The 17,453-nt window shown below is 38.1% G+C and overlaps 1 protein-coding gene across 1 annotated transcript; it reads left to right on the forward strand.

Annotated features, from left to right (window-relative positions):
- Positions 1-155: 155 nt before the first annotated feature.
- Positions 156-15,926, forward strand: DRG2 (developmentally regulated GTP binding protein 2). The gene is made up of 13 exons (XM_051997762.1): positions 156-311; positions 1,977-2,137; positions 6,448-6,537; positions 7,433-7,493; positions 8,454-8,544; positions 9,660-9,732; positions 9,851-9,941; positions 10,894-10,991; positions 11,772-11,848; positions 12,401-12,489; positions 13,347-13,405; positions 14,352-14,405; positions 14,499-15,926. Exons 1-13 carry the CDS (start codon positions 248-250, stop codon positions 14,583-14,585), a joined length of 1,095 nt encoding a protein of 364 aa, XP_051853722.1. The 5' UTR covers positions 156-247; the 3' UTR covers positions 14,586-15,926.
- The last annotated feature ends 1,527 nt before the right edge of the window (positions 15,927-17,453 follow it).

Here is a 17,453-nt window from a genome sequence, read left to right on the forward strand (position 1 = left end):
CCCCTGAGAGAGCCTATCGGAACTACCTCCAGATGCCGGAACTCGGAACGCAGGGTATGGCGCAGTGACTCTGCTGCCCGGACGCTGCTGCCGGGAGCACCGGGCGAGGTGGTGGCGTGTGCGGAGAGGGCGGGCCGTGGGGGGGAGCTCTTAAGCATCGGCTTCCGGCCGCCGGCATCCGGCTCTCACTTGCAGCCTTTTCTCTGCCGTCGCCACCGTTGCTGCTGCCGTCGTATCCGCCGCCGCCATGGGCATCCTGGAGAAGATCTCGGAGATTGAGAAGGAGATCGCTCGGACCCAGAAGAACAAGGGTGAGTATCGGACCTAGGGATCGCGGGATACCCTGTACCTTCCGTGCCTGGACTGAGGGCTTCTTGCTCCCCGCCTGACTTGATTTCCTCATCTGGGAAATGGGCGGGACGATAGGGAGAAGTGTGGCCGGGAGGAGGTGACTGAAGCGGAGAAGGCAGGCTATGGATTCCTGATATCCTCGGACACCCCGGATTCTGTAAATATAGGGTCGTCTCGTGGGAAAGATGGAGTCCAGAGAACCAATGGGGTGTCCCAGAAAAGAGCACGAGATGATTTTACAGCCCGAGAACCTGGGTTCAGATACCGGCTCTGCTGTTATTGTGTGGTAGAAGAGTCCTGAATTTGAGTCAATGGACTTGAGATCGAATTCTGGATTTATCACTTATTTCCAGTGTGACCTTGGACGATACAGATGTCATATCTCTCGGAGCCTCAGTTTCCTCCCGTGTAAAATGAAGGAACGAGACTAACGTTCATGTGACCAGTGTGACCTTGGCCAAGTCACTTTTCCTCAATGTGACCAAATATATTGAGAAAGAAAATTGGATTGGATGTTGGCCCAAAGCCTTTCCCAGCTCCAAATCTGATCATATGAGGAATCAGAGGATAGATGTTTACTGTCTACCCCATCCCTAATCAGCACACATTTACTGAAGGCCTGGCCCACATAGAATATGCTATTTTACTTTGCAAGAGTGAAAAGCAATAAGGTTTAAGATTTGTTCCCCACCTTAGTGGAGTTTAGCTTGAGGAGATCCCTTCCCCCCAAAAAAATGAAATAACAATGAATGTAGTGGCAGCATTCTGTAATATTTGTAAGTACAGTGATAGACCAAAGAGAATTAATAATAGTTAGAAAGGTTCCCTGTGGGAGATGAAACCTGAAAGGGACCTAGAAGTGTATCTGAGAAGTGAGAGAAATAGAAGAGACAGGAATGAGTTTGACCTCTTGGGGGAATGGTTTTGATTATTGGCTTTCTCAGTGTGGACAGGAAGGATGCCATTCCAGTGAGAAGAAAGGGATGTTGAGGAATTGTGGTAAATAAAGTTCAGTAGTTTAAGAACAGACTATCAAAGGCCTTGTAAAGCACATACAAAAGTTTAGATTTTCTGAGGAAGGGAATAAGTCATTTAAAGTTTAAGTTTATCTTAATTGTTGGCCCAGTGTTAATAACATTGCCTACCTGGTCTTTAAAAAAAAAAAAAAAAAGACTTAAAGTCCTGGGTCTTTAGGAAGGAGTAGATATTACTCCAAAGTTATTTTGCATTCATCTACAGTAGAAGTTTAGACTGGAGATGGAAGGATTCTGGAGAAGGGACCTTTGGCAAAGGTATTAAATAGTTCTTGCTAAAGGGAAATGACACTTGAAACTGATAGTTATAAAGTATTGCAGTTGGAAGTAGAACTGGTCTATTGCTATAGTTTAAGTTAAATAGAATATAGTTAACAGTTGGGGGTTCTTTTCCTTTTCATCTGTGTTTTGGATGAAACCAAAAGGTGTTATTATTTGAACTTGTTTTTTCCTATTATAGCTCCTCAGTGACATTTTGGATGCTTTGGCATTCAGTTTAAATATTCCCAGTCAGTGCTTTATGACATGAGTTACCTGCATGCCTTTGATTAATGAATATTGATTATCACTGTTTGCTTTTGTGATGTTTAGCTACCGAGTACCATCTTGGATTGCTGAAAGCAAAACTTGCCAAGTACAGAGCACAGCTCTTGGAACCCTCCAAATCTGCCTCCACCAAAGGAGAAGGTTTTGATGTGATGAAATCTGGAGATGCCCGAGTGGCTCTAATTGGCTTTCCTTCTGTGGGTAAGGTCAGTGATTGAAGTTATTTGCTTCAGACCCTCATCACCTCTTGCCTAGTCTATTAGCAAAATAGCATCCTAATCCATCACTCTGCCCCAAGTATTCTCTAATTTTATCTTTTCTTTCCTAATAAATTAGACATTTCTTTCCTTCTTCTACTCTGTAGCCTAACCAGACTGGCTTTTATTCTTCTCTCTCTGTTTTTCTCTCACTTTCAAACTCCATCTCTCTTTCTTTCTTTCTTCCTCCCCCCATTTCATTTCCTGCTTTTAGACTGACCTTCCCCATGATGGAATCCCTCTTCACCTCCATCTCTAGATTCCCTACCTTCCTTTAAGACTCAGGTAGAATACCATCTGATATATGAAGCCTTTTCTGATCTCCCTTTCCTACATTATTAGCATTTTATTTTTCTATATGTATTTTTGGACATATTATAATCCTTGGATAGTATATCATTTCCTTGAGAACAGCATCTGTTTCACTTTTTTTTTTTTTTTTTTGAATATGCATTGTGCCCAGCACATTGTAGGCTCTTAAGTGCTTGTTGATTGATTACTTAGTATTGGATTTGTTTACATTTACAAGATAATTGCATGTGTATTATTTATCCATAGTAGATATATAGATAGATATAATAGATTCCTAGACTCCTAAAGCTAAACTTAAGCATTCTAGACTTTAGGGAGGCAAATGTCTAAACTTTTCAGTATACATTATTGTTTGATTTTGTTTGCTGACAATGCCAGTCAGCAACTTCCCTTACAATTTCCTTCTTTTGTTTTTTCAACTTTATAGCAAGGAAAAGTGCAGTTTCTGTTAGAGTGAATTGTCACTTGCTTTCTCCTCACTCTTCAACCTCTTTCAGCCTAGCATCAGATCTCATCAGTCAACTGAAACTGTTCTCTCCAGACTTGCCAGCAATCTTTTTTTCATCCAATAATCTCTTAATTAAAAAATCCAGTGTTATTTTTTCACTGTTCATCTGCATTTAACACTATTGATTAATCTCTTCTCTCTGCCTGTCTTTTCCTTCTAGGATTGACATGGTTCTTTCTATTTGACCACTCCCCGTCCTTCTTGGTGGATTACCATACCTGCCATAACCACTAACTGGCATTCCTTAAACTTATGACATGATGTTGTTACTTTTCTCCATCTGCACTTTTCTTAGTTTCTTCATCAGTTTGCATAGATTCCATTATCATCTCAATACAGGTTAATTTAAGATCTAAATATGTTTCTCAAGCTCTAGTTTTCTGTGCCTTTTGGCCATTTCTAACTCATTCTCTTCCTCTCAAAGTCCACCTCTTTTACTTGTATTTCTGTTTTGTTGAGAGTACCACCTTTCTTTTAAAAATGCCCTTCTAAAACCTACTTCCCTCATCCCACATCTCCAACTGGTAGTTGAATCCAAACAATCAAGCATTTATTAGATGCCTATTATGTGTCCAACAACTTTAGGAATATGGAGATGAAAAGTAGCCATCCCTCTTTTCAAAGAACCAGCATTCTGTTAGAAGATACAATATGTCCATGTAGAAGAAGGTACAAAATAAATAGAAGATAATGAGGGGAAAGATAGTGTTAGAGTATCAGGAAAACTTCATGTTTAAAGGAATTGGATTCTAAGAATCTCTGTGACATCTTTTGAATTTGTCCCTTTTTCTCACTCATATGGTCACCACCCTGGGTTGGTTCCTTCTTACCAAGGTCAACCTTTGATCCCATTCCCTCCCATATTATCCAACAGATTGCCCTCACTATCATCCCTTTTTTGATCTTTCTTTATCAATTAGTACCTTTTCTGTGGCCTAAAACATACTTTGTGGCAATAAGGTAAAAAAAAAAATTAAGGAAAGAAGTTAAAGTATTTTTTTGCAGATGATATGAAGGCATATTTAGAAAGTGCAGTCAACTCAAAAAAAAGATTGAGGATAATAGTAACAAAATGTTAGAATATAAGATGTACCCACAAAAATCAATAGCATTTCTACATATGACTAACAGAAAACAGAAGAAATTGACAAGAAAACAAATGCCATTGACATCAGTGACGAAAGATGTGTCAAATAATTAGGCATTAATCCATCAGCATGTGTAATTTTTTTTTCTATTCTAGTTGCCTTTGCCCCCTCCTCCTGCTTCCAATTCAGGCCTTCATGGACACAACTACCAGAGAAATTTTTGTGAGGCACTGCCTTGATCATTTAACTTTCCTCATCAAAAATTCTTTACGATAAAATGCAGCTTCTTAATCTAGCATTTAAGGGCCTCTACAATCTGACCCAACCTATCTTTTCAGTTTTGGTTCACATTACTTCTTTTTTTTGCAGCTTATTTTCCCAGCTATTAGCTTTTCCCCAAACTTGACATTCTCTCTCCTGCCTTTGCACTTACACATAACATTATTTCCATACTTCGAATATCCTTTTTCCTCTATGTAATCTTTCTAATCCCCCTAGGCATTGGAATTATCTTGTACTTGTTTATTTATGTCTCCCTAGTAGATTGTAAACTCCTCAAGGGCAGGAACTATTTTGTCATCATTGTCCTAGTGATGTCCATCACTTTGCAATAGCTGCATGTTTGTTAAATTTCATAAAGAAAACTGTAAAGCAATTTTAACAGAAATAAAGGAAAACTGAAGTTATAATCTCAAGTAAATGAATTGATTGAGCTATAGTAATACATGCTTTGCTTGCTTATTAATTTATAGATGATTGTAGTTGCTACTAAAATATGAATGGGCCTTTATAGAATTTGATAAAGAACAGTATACTGGAGCTATGTTGTTTTTTTTTTTTTTTTCTTTAGTGAAGAGTAATTTTTTTTTAATTTTTATTTAATAATTACTTTATATTGACAGAATCCATGCCAGGGTAATTTTTTTTTTTTACAACATTATCCTTTGTACTCGTTTCTGTTCCAATTTTTTTTCCCCTCCCTCCACCCCCTCCTCTAGATGGCAAGCAGTCCTTTATATGTTGGATATGTTGCAGTATATCCTAGATACAATATATGTTTGCAGAACCGAACAGTTCTCTTGTTGCATAGGGAGAATTGGATTCAGAAGGTATAAATAACCCGGGAAGAAAAACAAAAATGCAGATAGTTCACATTCGTTTCCCAGTGTTCTTTCTTTGGGTGTAGCTGCTTTTGTCCGTCATTTATCAATTGAAACTCAATTAGGTCTCTTTGTCAAAGAAATCCACTTCCATCAAAATATGTCCTCATACAATATCGTTGTCGAAGTGTATAATGATTGGAGCTATGTTTTTAAGTGTTTTATTGATATCTTTTTTTAATAATAACTACATTTCCAGTATAGTCCTTCACTTCCCAGATTGCCATATCTCATAATAAGGAATGAATGAAGTTGGGGTGGGGGGGGGGGGCGGAAGGGAAAGCAAAACTAAATAATACATATAAATAGTCTTTCAATATGTACCATGTTCCATACTGGGATCCCCTATTCCTGCCTTTTCCTCTTTTCTCCATCAAGAAGGTGAGGCAGCGTTTTTCATTTATCTTTTTGTTCCAACCTTTGTCTTTAAATTTCATAGCGTTTAATTTTGATTATATTGTTGTTTTTCTTTCCATTTACATTGTTTTGTTAGTCCATGCCTACTTCATTTTATATCAGTATTTCCTTGTTTATATTCATCATATTCATTGTTCCTTATAACACAGACATATTACTGCATGTAACCTAACTTATTTAACATTCTCCAATTGATGGACATCTATTTTGTTTCAATTACTTGCTACTATGAAGAATGTTAAATATTTTAGTATACCCTACTTGTTTATTATTGATCTCCTTCGGGTATATTTTAGTAGTATTTTAGACCTCTCTGGGTCAGAGAATGGGCATTTTAATCACTTTATCACCATAATTCTGAAATGTTCTCCAGAATGATTCACAGTTTCACCAACAATGCATTAGTATATCTGACTTTACTTTCAACAATGATTGTCAAATTATTTTAAAAATGAGGATAAGGAAAGGAAAGAGGAATTGTGATTTAAATATTTGATGTCCAAATTAGAATTTTCTTTGCTTAAAAAGTCAGAAAATGAGTAAATTTCAGTAGGCATATTATCTCTGAGAATCAAATGAGTGAAATTAGTTTTACTTTCCTCCTATCCTTCATTCTCTGTACTTTTCTTCCCTATCCCCTTCCTTATTTTCTCCAGTCTGCTTTGTAGCAGAATCTTTTAGACTTTTGAGGCTGCTGGCCAATAAATCTAAAGGGGTTGAAAGTGTGGGAGTTTGGAATTTTACCTCTTGAATGGAGTGCTCTCATCTTTTCAGTCTACCTTCCTGAGCTTAATGACATCCACGGCCAGTGAAGCTGCGTCCTATGAATTCACTACTCTGACTTGTATCCCTGGAGTCATTGAAGTAAGTCTGAATTTGGGGGAGGAAGCCCTGTATATAAAAAAAAAAAAAAAAAAAAGGCATGAGAGTGTGTGGTTAAGTGTTTGCATGTGTAGCATTTGTATTTTTGTGAAGGCTGGGCTTAGTTGCCTTATCCTCTGGTTTTGAGGCCTTAAAAGAGTTTCTAGTAGCTTTCATAACCTGCCATTAGAGTTAGAATACTGCTCCAGGAGGCTATTTGTCCTCATTGCTTTTAGGAACTCTTATTCATTGCATTGAAGTCTGGAAGAGCAGTAAGAACACTTTCAACTCACCAATTAGTCCCAGTAAAAGGTTCATTTAAAAAAAAAATTTTAATGGTGTTTTAGAGCCTTAACCTATATTGTTATCTATCCAGATCACTTTTTTATTTCAAGAGTTGTTGGGAACACAGTGTCAGGCATATATTATATGCTATATAAATGTTAAGCTATCATCATCATTATTATAATATAGTCTTGAATTTCTCATGATGATATTCAGTGATCTTTAGATAAGCGTAAAATGAAACTAAAGAATCCTGTCCCAAGTGAAACTTTGAAACACTTTTTTTTTTTTAATGCTAATAATGGACTATCTTTTCAAAGATAGTCTGTAAATAAAGTATTTGTCAGTTTAGGTTTGGGATTGATAGAGTTTGGTTCTTGAAATAGCAATACTATACTTGCAGCAATGTGAAATTTGAAAAACCTCCATATAGCACTCTTTGAACCTGCAGAAACATTTGGGAAATCTTCAAGGATTATCCTGTTCTTAAATACTTGTTACGTCTGTGTTTGATTTAAGAGTTTAGGGGGTTGTTCATATTAAGGAAATACTTTCAAAGAGCAAACAGCAGAGCATCCCACAATTTCTTATCTCTTTCATTTTTCTGCCCTAGTACAAAGGAGCCAATATTCAGCTATTAGATCTTCCTGGAATCATTGAAGGTGCTGCACAAGGTAGGAAAATTAATTTGATTTTTATTCATGATCATTAAGGTAGGAACATGGTAAAAGCAGAAAAGGGAATTAAAAGTGTACTGGTAGGGTTCACAATGGCTTTATAAAGGAGGAAATCAAAGAAATTGCCATGCTGTGCCTCTCATTCTCTATTTATACTCTTAGTCAGCATTGGGTAGTAGTTGTGTCTTAAACTTGGAAGTGCTGGAAATTCATTTAGTGTTGTAAGCAAATTTGGACCAGATAATAGTCATGTAACTCTGAGAATAATCCTTCATTAGATTATTAATTAGGACTGTGGGTGGGGGATGGGGAAGGAGAAAGAAGAGAATTTGGAACTCAAAATTTTATTTTAAAAATTGATTTTTAAAAATTTTTTTACACCTAATTAGGAAATATTTAACAAAATGAAAGTACTTTAAAAATAGAAAAAAGAAATGTAGTCTCTGGTCCATTCAAGCTTGATGGCCTCTCTGTGTGTGCTAAGCTGTCACTAATTCTATCTATCCACACTGGCCAAGGTATATTTCCCTTTTTCACCCTTCACTTTCTGAGTTCACCAGAAAGAGGTCCACTTCCAGCTTTTAATTTTTGATGTCCTGATAAATACCTTTTTCCCTGTTATTTTTGGTGAGCCTCAATCCACCTGTAAATAAAGTCTTTCAACTCTGAGATTCTCTGAATGTGTCCCCAAAACAATTTCTGTAAATTGGAAGTGTCAAACTTGCCACCAGCCTGCAAAACTTCTGAGTGTATTTCAAATCAGATTAAAATATGGTTGGGAAATGTTTGACAAAATAAAGAAAAAACAATACAATTTAATGTTAATTTGTGGCTTTCGGTCACTGTGCCCATATAGGGAACCGCTGGTGTAATTGATAAACTGGCAAGATTGTTGGATAACCTTTAACCCCTTCCTTTGGGAAGAACAATGAACATAATTTCATATTCTTCTCCTAGGGAAAGGCAGAGGCCGACAGGTGATTGCTGTGGCTAGGACAGCCGATGTTGTCATCATGATGCTGGATGCCACCAAAGGAGAAGTACAGAGGTCAGTGTGTGGAGGGAGGGAACAGATTGAGTTTGGACCTGAATTACTCTGCTAGAATAGATGCTGTGGTGATACCACAGCTGCTTGCCTGTACCTGCTGAGGGGTTCTCTTAACTTTCAGTAGTAGCTGTATTGTATATAGCTCCTAAAGGAAGTCTGGCCAAAATAGTTTTTTTCTTGCTGCCAGCCCTTCTGTAGACAGGTTGGAATTTTGGATGTCTAGTCAGCAGGAGAGTTTGCTCTCAGTTTTCCATTGGTAACTCGTCTTTCCACTTGGATTGGATTAATGACATAATTGTGCAGTAATGGGAACGAAGTAAGATCTAGCCAATATGTACCTCTGAGTACTCAGGAGTAAAGAGTTATTTACAGCAGGAGAGTAGAAGGGAAGGTTGGAGAAGGATGTTGTTGTAGGAAGCCCTGGCCAAGGAGCTTGGAATGGGAACTCTAGTTGAACATCTACCAGAGCACAGCAAGCTTGGCATGGGGCCTTCATTCACTCTTTACGGAGAGTTGGCCAGTGTGACCAAACTGTTGCCTGAAGACTGGCAGAAAATAGGCCTCAAATAACAGTTCCATTGATTCCTTATCCTTTTGAGTATTCCAGCTTCATCCACAGCCACAAAATTGCTCTTTTTTCCTGGCTATTAGCTGCCAGGGACTAACTCTTTGGAAAAGAACAGCACAGTTTTTACTTAGATTTCATCTGTCTTTCAGAGGGGGATGCTGATATTTTAATGGAATAGCCCTCTGTTCCTCTAAGTTCAGAATCTGTATTTGAATACATTGTGCTTTAACTCCTTGTATTTATTTGAACTTGTTCTTTATTTATTGTCTATATACTTATATATACTTACTGTCTCATGTTAGAATGTAAGCTTTTTGAGAATTGGAATTGTTTCAGTCTTCATATTTGTCTACCCAAAGCCCAGCATAGTATCTGGCACCATGTAGGTGCTTAACAAGTGTTTCTTGACTAATTGATTGAACTGTGTAATATAGGAAGGTCCCAGGTTCAAGTAGTGGCATTCTTCTTTTCAGATATAAAGAAGGGACTTTAATTGCTGGAGTCTGAACTCCAACAAAAAGTCTTTTTATTTGTTATATCTGTGCAGGTCCCTGTTGGAAAAGGAATTGGAATCTGTGGGCATTCGGCTCAACAAGCACAGACCCAATATCTACTTCAAGGTGAGAACTCTGGACCTAATTAGGGTTTTTTTTGCATGGACTAAAAGAGAATAGAAATTCTTCCCAAAATCCTTCTCTCCATATAAAAATATCATTTTTTTCTCTCCTCAACATCCAGCCAAAGAAAGGTGGTGGAATCTCCTTCAATTCAACAGTCACATTGAGCCAGTGCTCTGAAAAGCTAGTGCAGCTCATTCTACATGAGTACAGTATCCTTTCCCCAAAGGATCCAAGAAATGGGGTGGGGAGTGGGGGGTTCTCTTAAATCTTGACTGTTGACTAAGGTAGAAGGCAATTTTAGAAGTGATTTCTGATGTCCGAAGGTAGGAGCCAGAGTCATGACTATTTGATTGAATGTCAAGGGCTGTACTTGGAAAGCATACTGTATTGATTAAAATCAGTAATTAATTTGTAGGTCAGAATCCCTGGGTTTTTGAAGAACCTATTCTTTAGTTCAATTTATACCTTTCTAGGTTTAAAACTGCTCTGAGACTTTTGGAATATCCAATATGTGCTTATTTTATTTATTGAAGAATTTACCATAAGTATTTCTCAACTAAAACTAATCTAATATAAAATCCCATTATTTACAATACTTGTGGAGTGCTAGATTCAGTTCTGGATAGCACATATTAAGATGGGTAGTGAAATATAGCTAAAGACAGAAACTCAAGTTGGTGAAAGCACCATAAACTCTGTTTTAATAGGGATCATTTAAAATGAATTTGGGGTTTGTGTTTTGACAGAGAAGACTATTATGTAGAAGAGGAATTAGATTTATTCTTTTTCCTGAGCGAAAATAAAGGTGGATGGAGGTAGACTTCAAGGTAAGAGTAAGTTAGAGGACTTTGTAACAATTAGAGCTGTCCAAGAAGATTTTGACTTCCCTATCACTGAAAGCATTCTAGCTAATATTAACAAGAGAACAGAAAGAACAGTTGGAAAAGGATACTGTTTGCTGTATGATATTGAGACTCATGCCAAGGAACTCACAGAATGCTAATTAGACCCTTTGTTGGAGATGGGGCTCCTCCCTGGATAAGACTAAATGACTTCTGAGGTCTTTTTCAATCCTGTGATTTTTTGATTTTCATTTGAGAGTCACCTAGTTTGCTTGATAAGAAAGAGACATATTCTTTGACCTTAATTTGACCATCTCAGAAATCTTCAATGCTGAAGTTCTCTTCCGAGAAGACTGTTCACCCGATGAGTTTATTGATGTGATTGTTGGCAACCGAGTGTACATGCCCTGCTTGTATGTAAGTGGTACCCAAACACCAGGTGGAAGCTTTTACACTGATAGGATAGAATAGAATGAAACCAAGATCTGAGGGATCCCATTCTCTTCAGTAAACACACTGACTATTAGATACATCTTTTTGTGTCAATTCATTTTTTTTTTTTGAATTTCAAAGAAATGGACAATATCATATTGCCTGCTATTTTCTTTAAAAAATTACTCTTAGGAAAAGACAAGGAAGTTGAGACTTTCTTTCCTTTTCACTAAAACATCTAGCAACTTATTTGTTTTCTTTGGAGGCATTGGGTAGTGTTTGCCCCAACAGGTTCTTTATTCAGGTGATGATGTTATGCTTTATGAATGGAGAATGCTTTAGTACTCTTTTAGAGGTGACTAAATGGCACAGTGGATAAAAACTCTGGGCCTGGAATATGGAAGATCTGAATTCAAATCTAGTCATAGACACTAGCCATGTGACCCTGAGCAGGTCACTTAACCTCTGTTTACCTCAGTTTCCTCATCTGTGAAATGGGAATAATAATAGCATTTACTTTTCAGCATTGTTGTGGGAATCAAATCAAATATATATACATATACATAGATATCTAGATACATGTGTATGAAAGTGCTCAGTCTAGTAGGTGCTGTATAAAAGCTTAATCCCTTCCTCTAGTAGTTTGCTAAGTTAAAAAATGAGCACTTGGCCAGGAAAGAGATAAGGACTATTTATATAGGAATGGATTTGTTTTTTCTAAAGCTCCCCCTTTCCCCACCTCTTCCCATTTCCTTTTGAAATTAGGTTTATAATAAAATTGATCAGATCTCAATGGAGGAAGTTGATCGTCTGGCACGAAAGCCCAACAGTGTTGTCATTAGGTAAGATCATGCCCTCTACCTCTGGCAGCCATTTTCTTTTCATATTTGTTTTGTAAAGACAAAGTAAAGTCTCATGTAGGTGGAGGTCAGATTTCTTGGAATTCCTGGCCATACAGAGCATGATCATAATCCTGGAAATAAGCAAAAAAACAAAAACCAAAAAACCTCCTGAGAAATGGGGTGAGAAATAGTTATTCTGCCATCCATGTAGTTTACATTAGAGGAGACCCACCTTCAGGCTGTCCTTGAAGTTATGTAAAACAAATTTTTCAAGGATAATATCTCTTCCATAATCTAGAACTATCCTCATGCCATACAGTGTCCATTCATTCAAGAGGTATTGATGATGTCACTGATTAAAATCTCCTCTGATGTTTCTTGTTCCTTCATCCTCGTCCCTTTTCCCCCATCCTGGGGGCTTGGCTTTCTGCTTCAGGAGAGACCATAACATCTTCTTGTTACCATTTGCATCTATCCTAACCGTGAACCAACTACTCATAGAGTCACTGATGTGGGGATACTTTGGTACATCCATGTGGTTTGTCTTTGCAGCTGTGGGATGAAGCTCAACCTGGACTTCTTGCTGGAGATGCTTTGGGAATACTTGGCCTTGACGTGTATCTATACCAAAAAAAGAGGACGTAAGTTGAAGAATAGGCCTTTTCTAGAATTTTAATTGAGAAAGTGAGGAGAGATGTAGGATAGGTTGGATAGGACTGGGTGAGAAGTTAGTAAGGAAAAAGGGTAAGGAAGTTGTGTTTGAGGAAAATTATCTCTTCCTTTAAAAAAAAAAAAAAGGGTGGTGGAGAAAAGAATATTGATATGAAAACAAAAAGGGATCTGAAGAGACAGAGAAGAATCCTGCCTGTGTCAGTTTATTGTGTGGGAAAATGTGACACAGGAGCAAGGAAAGAAAGACTATTCAAATTGGAAATCCTTCTTAAAGGAGAAAACAACTGATTTTCAAGGAATCAGGATCAGTTCATGTAGGTCTTTCCAGGCTTTTTCTGAAATCAGCCTGCTTATCATTTCTTATAGAACAATAATCTATTAAATTCACAGAGCAAAACTTATTTAACCATTCTCCAGTTGATGGGCATCCACTCAATTTCCAATTCCTTGCCATGAATTAGAACTTTGTAGTAGTTAGTGCTTTACTAAAATGGAATAGTAGTAAGTAGGAATGAAATGGATAGTGGGTTTCCCCTTGATGGACATAGGTAAGCAAATATTGAATGACCTTTCTAGAACCACTGTTCTAGGTGGAATTCTTATTCAAGCATAAATTCAATTCTCCTTCTAGCTTTGAAATAATATAATTCTGAAAGTTGGAAATTAGTAATCTGTATCTGATAATCTGTTTCTTTAACAATTTTCAAGTATAACTCAATTGGATAACATAAGTATGTGCTGATTTAAAAAAAAAAAAAAAACACTGTTGAAAGGCTGATAGTTTTTAAATCTTTCCCCATCTCTTTTCCTCCTCTTCCTCATGTAGAAAGACCAGACTTTACTGATGCCATTATTCTTCGGAAAGGAGCTTCTGTAGAGCATGTGGTAAGTGAAGGAGAAAAAATGATTTAATATCTGATCAAATTGTCAGGGAACTCCATTCAAAACTGTCTTTAAGCAGTGACTACTCATTTCTCACATATAGCACTATTTTTCTTCTAGTTCATGAAATTCCTTTGCACTAACCTTTTTCATAGTTGTCTTATTTATTCTGATCCTGGACCAGAATACATAATTAGTATTTGTAATATGGTGAATTGAGTCTGAATAACTGAAGAAATAAAGGTTCGAAACATAGCTATTAAACAGTGCATGCTAGTTGCATAACAAATTGGAATTAGGTCTCCTTGGGTTGGCACTCATACCCAAATATAAGGGAATATAGATTTTTATGCATTAAAAGAAAACTAACAGGATATAAACCAAGATATGAGGTTAGATAATTTTATTTCAGATTGGAAGGAAAAATTAGGGGCTATACAAGTTGGAGAGGGAGAGCAAATAGAGGTAATTCCCTGAAATTAGAAAAAGAGATGTTCCATTTCTTCTCCTTCCCCCAAAGTATCTGTATTCAAACAAAAAACAACGAAACAGTAACTTTTGACCAGTATGGAGCCAGTTTTCAGATAAGACATAGGTTACTTAAGATATAAAATTGTGTGAAAACTTCCTTGCATTAATTCTTTGGTCTGACTCCTAAGCTAGGTAGGTCCTTAGTTAAGGCTCTCTAAGCAATAAGTAAAGGTGGTTCAGCTTCCCAGTCACACAGGGCTAATTCCAAAATCAAAATTTAATGATAACCTACCATGCCAAAGATGTCACAGATGCATTCTGGCTCATAACACTCATAACCACAAACAGTACAATAATATGGGCCAGATGTCTCTGAGCACCAGAGAGTGGTGGGGAATGATAGAGGTAATGATAGATAGACAGGTGCAGGTCTTAGGCTGGGAACATCCTGCAGCTAAACCCTTTTCTCTTCCCTTAGTGCCACCGGATTCACCGAACACTTGCTAGCCAGTTTAAATATGCTTTAGTGTGGGTAAGTCCTCCAGGCCTGACTTAAGAATTCCCCCATCCCTCTTCATCTTCAAAGGAATTCTACTTAATGTTTTCCTCTTCTCCCCTCTTCAAGGGAACCAGCACCAAATACAGTCCTCAGAGAGTGGGATTGACACATACAATGGAGCATGAGGATGTTATCCAGATAGTCAAGAAGTAACCTCTCCTGCTGCTAATCATCAGTGCCTGACCCCCCTCCCTCCCCAAAATCCCCAGAGTGGCGTCTGATTGACTGTTATCTGCAAGCCAAAAAGGAAAAAGGGAGGGGGTGTGGGGAAGGTTGGGGAGGGAGGGAGCGTGCCCAAGAAGGAAAACCTAGAAAAATCCGTCACATATGTATGCTTCCATGAAGCTTGTTCAGTAGGAGGAGGAGGAAAGACTGAAAAGGAGCCTGTGGGGGCCAAAGGGATTTGCACATTATGGACATTTTGCTCGTGTGGGAGTGGTGAGCCTAAACTAGGAGATCTGGAACCTGTAACCAGAAATCAGAATTGACTCTTTCCCTTCCCCCTATTCCCAACTCTGTTTAGGACCCCACTGGCTGTATGGAGCTGTGCATACCAAGCAGCTCCCACTTGGAGGGGAGAAGGGAGCCCTGAGAGTTGGATTGGAATCTGTGTTCTCTTTGTATTGGAATTCATGTTTGTCTGTCATGGATGAGAATGGTTAGAGTCTTAGTATGGTGTGCTAAGGCTTTCCCCTCTGCCATCCCTTCAGTGAAGCTCCTCGTCTCTTAGCGGACGCAATTCTTGGCTCTCTGTGTTATGCCACGTTGGTACCTGGAGCAAATTTCCACCCTTTGAGCCTTTCCCCATACTTTTATGAGCCCTCTTTTATTGTACCAGGCTTCCTGAAAGGCCCCCAGACCACCCTGTGACTGGAGGCCTGAAGAGCAGAAAGCATGCCCACCCAGTGGCAAATGAACAAATAAAGACTCTTCCTCTGTTTCCCTTTTTAGGTCCTTTGGCCTTGTTCTTTCTCTTTCTCTTACTGCAGTCAGTGTGTATACAGTTCAGGTTCTATTTACATGGCTCTTTCCATATTTCTTCAAACTGTTCATACTTATTTTTCACATGTGTCAGATTTTTCAAACAGCCAAGGTCAAGAAAAGAATCTGTTCTCTAGCTTACTGTCTTCATAGCAGGCTTTTTATCCCAATAGGGTCTCCAGGGTCCAGTAGGGGAATCATAAACTACCAACAGAGAGCTCCCACCAGTACTTCTGAATTTTCTGAATGTTTGATGGCTGAGAGTTCCTGCTGCCTCTTCCTTCCTTTCCCTCCCTGCTGGGGAGACAGGATGGGGTCTGTGGGGTTCTGGAGAGGTCTCTGGTTCCTCACCTAGCACAACCACTAAATTGCAAATTTTTTTGTCCAGTGACCACACATTTATTGGATTTGAGGGTATTTTGTTTGTTTTTCTTTTTGAATTAAACACTAAAATGAAAAGCTGATTTCTTTTCCAACTAAGAATAAAAGTAAATATTCTGCATGCAAAACAAACACAGCTGCTACTTTCCAGTCAATAGGAAGCCCAGTTTGTGCCTTTTCCTTTTTAATTCCCCGGGGGGGGGGGGGGGGAGGGAGGGGGCAAGGGGGAAAATAAGAAATGGAAATGAGCCCCTAAGAGCTGGAGTCAGAGCCAGAAAAACTATGTGATTCTAAGTGGTGTGCTATGACTGCTCCCAGCCCTGCTGAGCAGGACCATGTGCTTGAAGAATGGAAATAATGCATTAGTATCGCACTAAAATTTGGAAAGGACTTTCCTCAACCTTGTTGGAGAAAAATTTCGCGCTGAAACTGTGATTTCATTGGGAGAGACAACTCCCACTGATTCATTTGTCTTAGTTGCCTAGTCACATGGCTGGTATGTGCTTGTGGGCTTCCTGCCTCTGGGGTTAGCTCTCTATTCTGCTCCATTGTACAGTTGGGAAAATTGATGCTCTGAGTGGTTTAAGTGATTTGTTCTTGATCTCACAGCTGGAACATGAGGTTAAATTTGAAGTCCAACACTTAACCTACCATGCCAGAGATGTCACAGATGCATTCTGGCTCATAACACTCCCAAGTGCAACCAGTATCAGATTGTAGTGGAATTGGGAAATATTTAAAAAATATAGATACTCCTAATATGTGATTTCCTAAGTTAATATTCTATAGAGATTCTCATATATGATTTAGTGGCCCCCATTTGCATTTGAGTTTTGACACTGCAGTGTATCATGCTGAATCCATAGGAAAGAATTATTTCAGAAGACGTATTTAAATCAGAATATGGACTTAGTTCTTTTCTATTAGAGTCAGCCAGTTAGGGAAAATTTCTTGAGTTACTGGTTTGGTAGCTTTGGCTACTAAGACCAGGTCTTATTGGTGCTTTTTAGTAAAGTCATACTATCTTTTTTCCAATGAAAAATCCCAAAGAATGGGAGTCATCCAATTCTGTGCTTGTCCTAGTCTTATATTTTTCTCCTCTCTGCTCCCTTAATGATGTAAGCATATTAATTTACTTGCTGTTTTCCAAACATGACTCTGTCTCACATCCATTCCTTTGGATTGATTGCCCCCAAGTCTGAAATGAAAAGTCTCTTCTGTTTCAGGCTTTCTTCACAACTCAGCTCAACTCCCACTTCTAGATGCTTCTCAAATGTTCCAAAAATCTAGCCTGTTTCAATAATTGTATGTTGCTCTTTCTGTATATCCTCATTCAAATGTGACCTGGAGAACACAATTTTTGCATTTATTTGAATTCCCAGCATTTAACATAGTAACCCTGCACACAATAGACACAATATAGATTGATTAACTTTTCCTGAAGGGATGAAAGGTACATTTATGACCAGCACTTGTGCGGCTTAACTTGTTCTTATTTGTTCCATTATCTACTTCTCCCTCTCACTATTTAGATTATTAAAAATTTTTTCTTATAATAGTTATTTGCTGATATTATGTCCCCTTTCCCAATAGAGGACCTTTCCTTTTTAACAAGTAAAATTAAAAAGAAAAAAAAGATTGAAATTATTATGTCTAATA

The sequence above is a fragment of the Antechinus flavipes genome, chromosome 1 (genome assembly GCF_016432865.1).
Source record: "Antechinus flavipes isolate AdamAnt ecotype Samford, QLD, Australia chromosome 1, AdamAnt_v2, whole genome shotgun sequence".
NCBI lineage: Eukaryota > Metazoa > Chordata > Mammalia > Dasyuromorphia > Dasyuridae > Antechinus > Antechinus flavipes.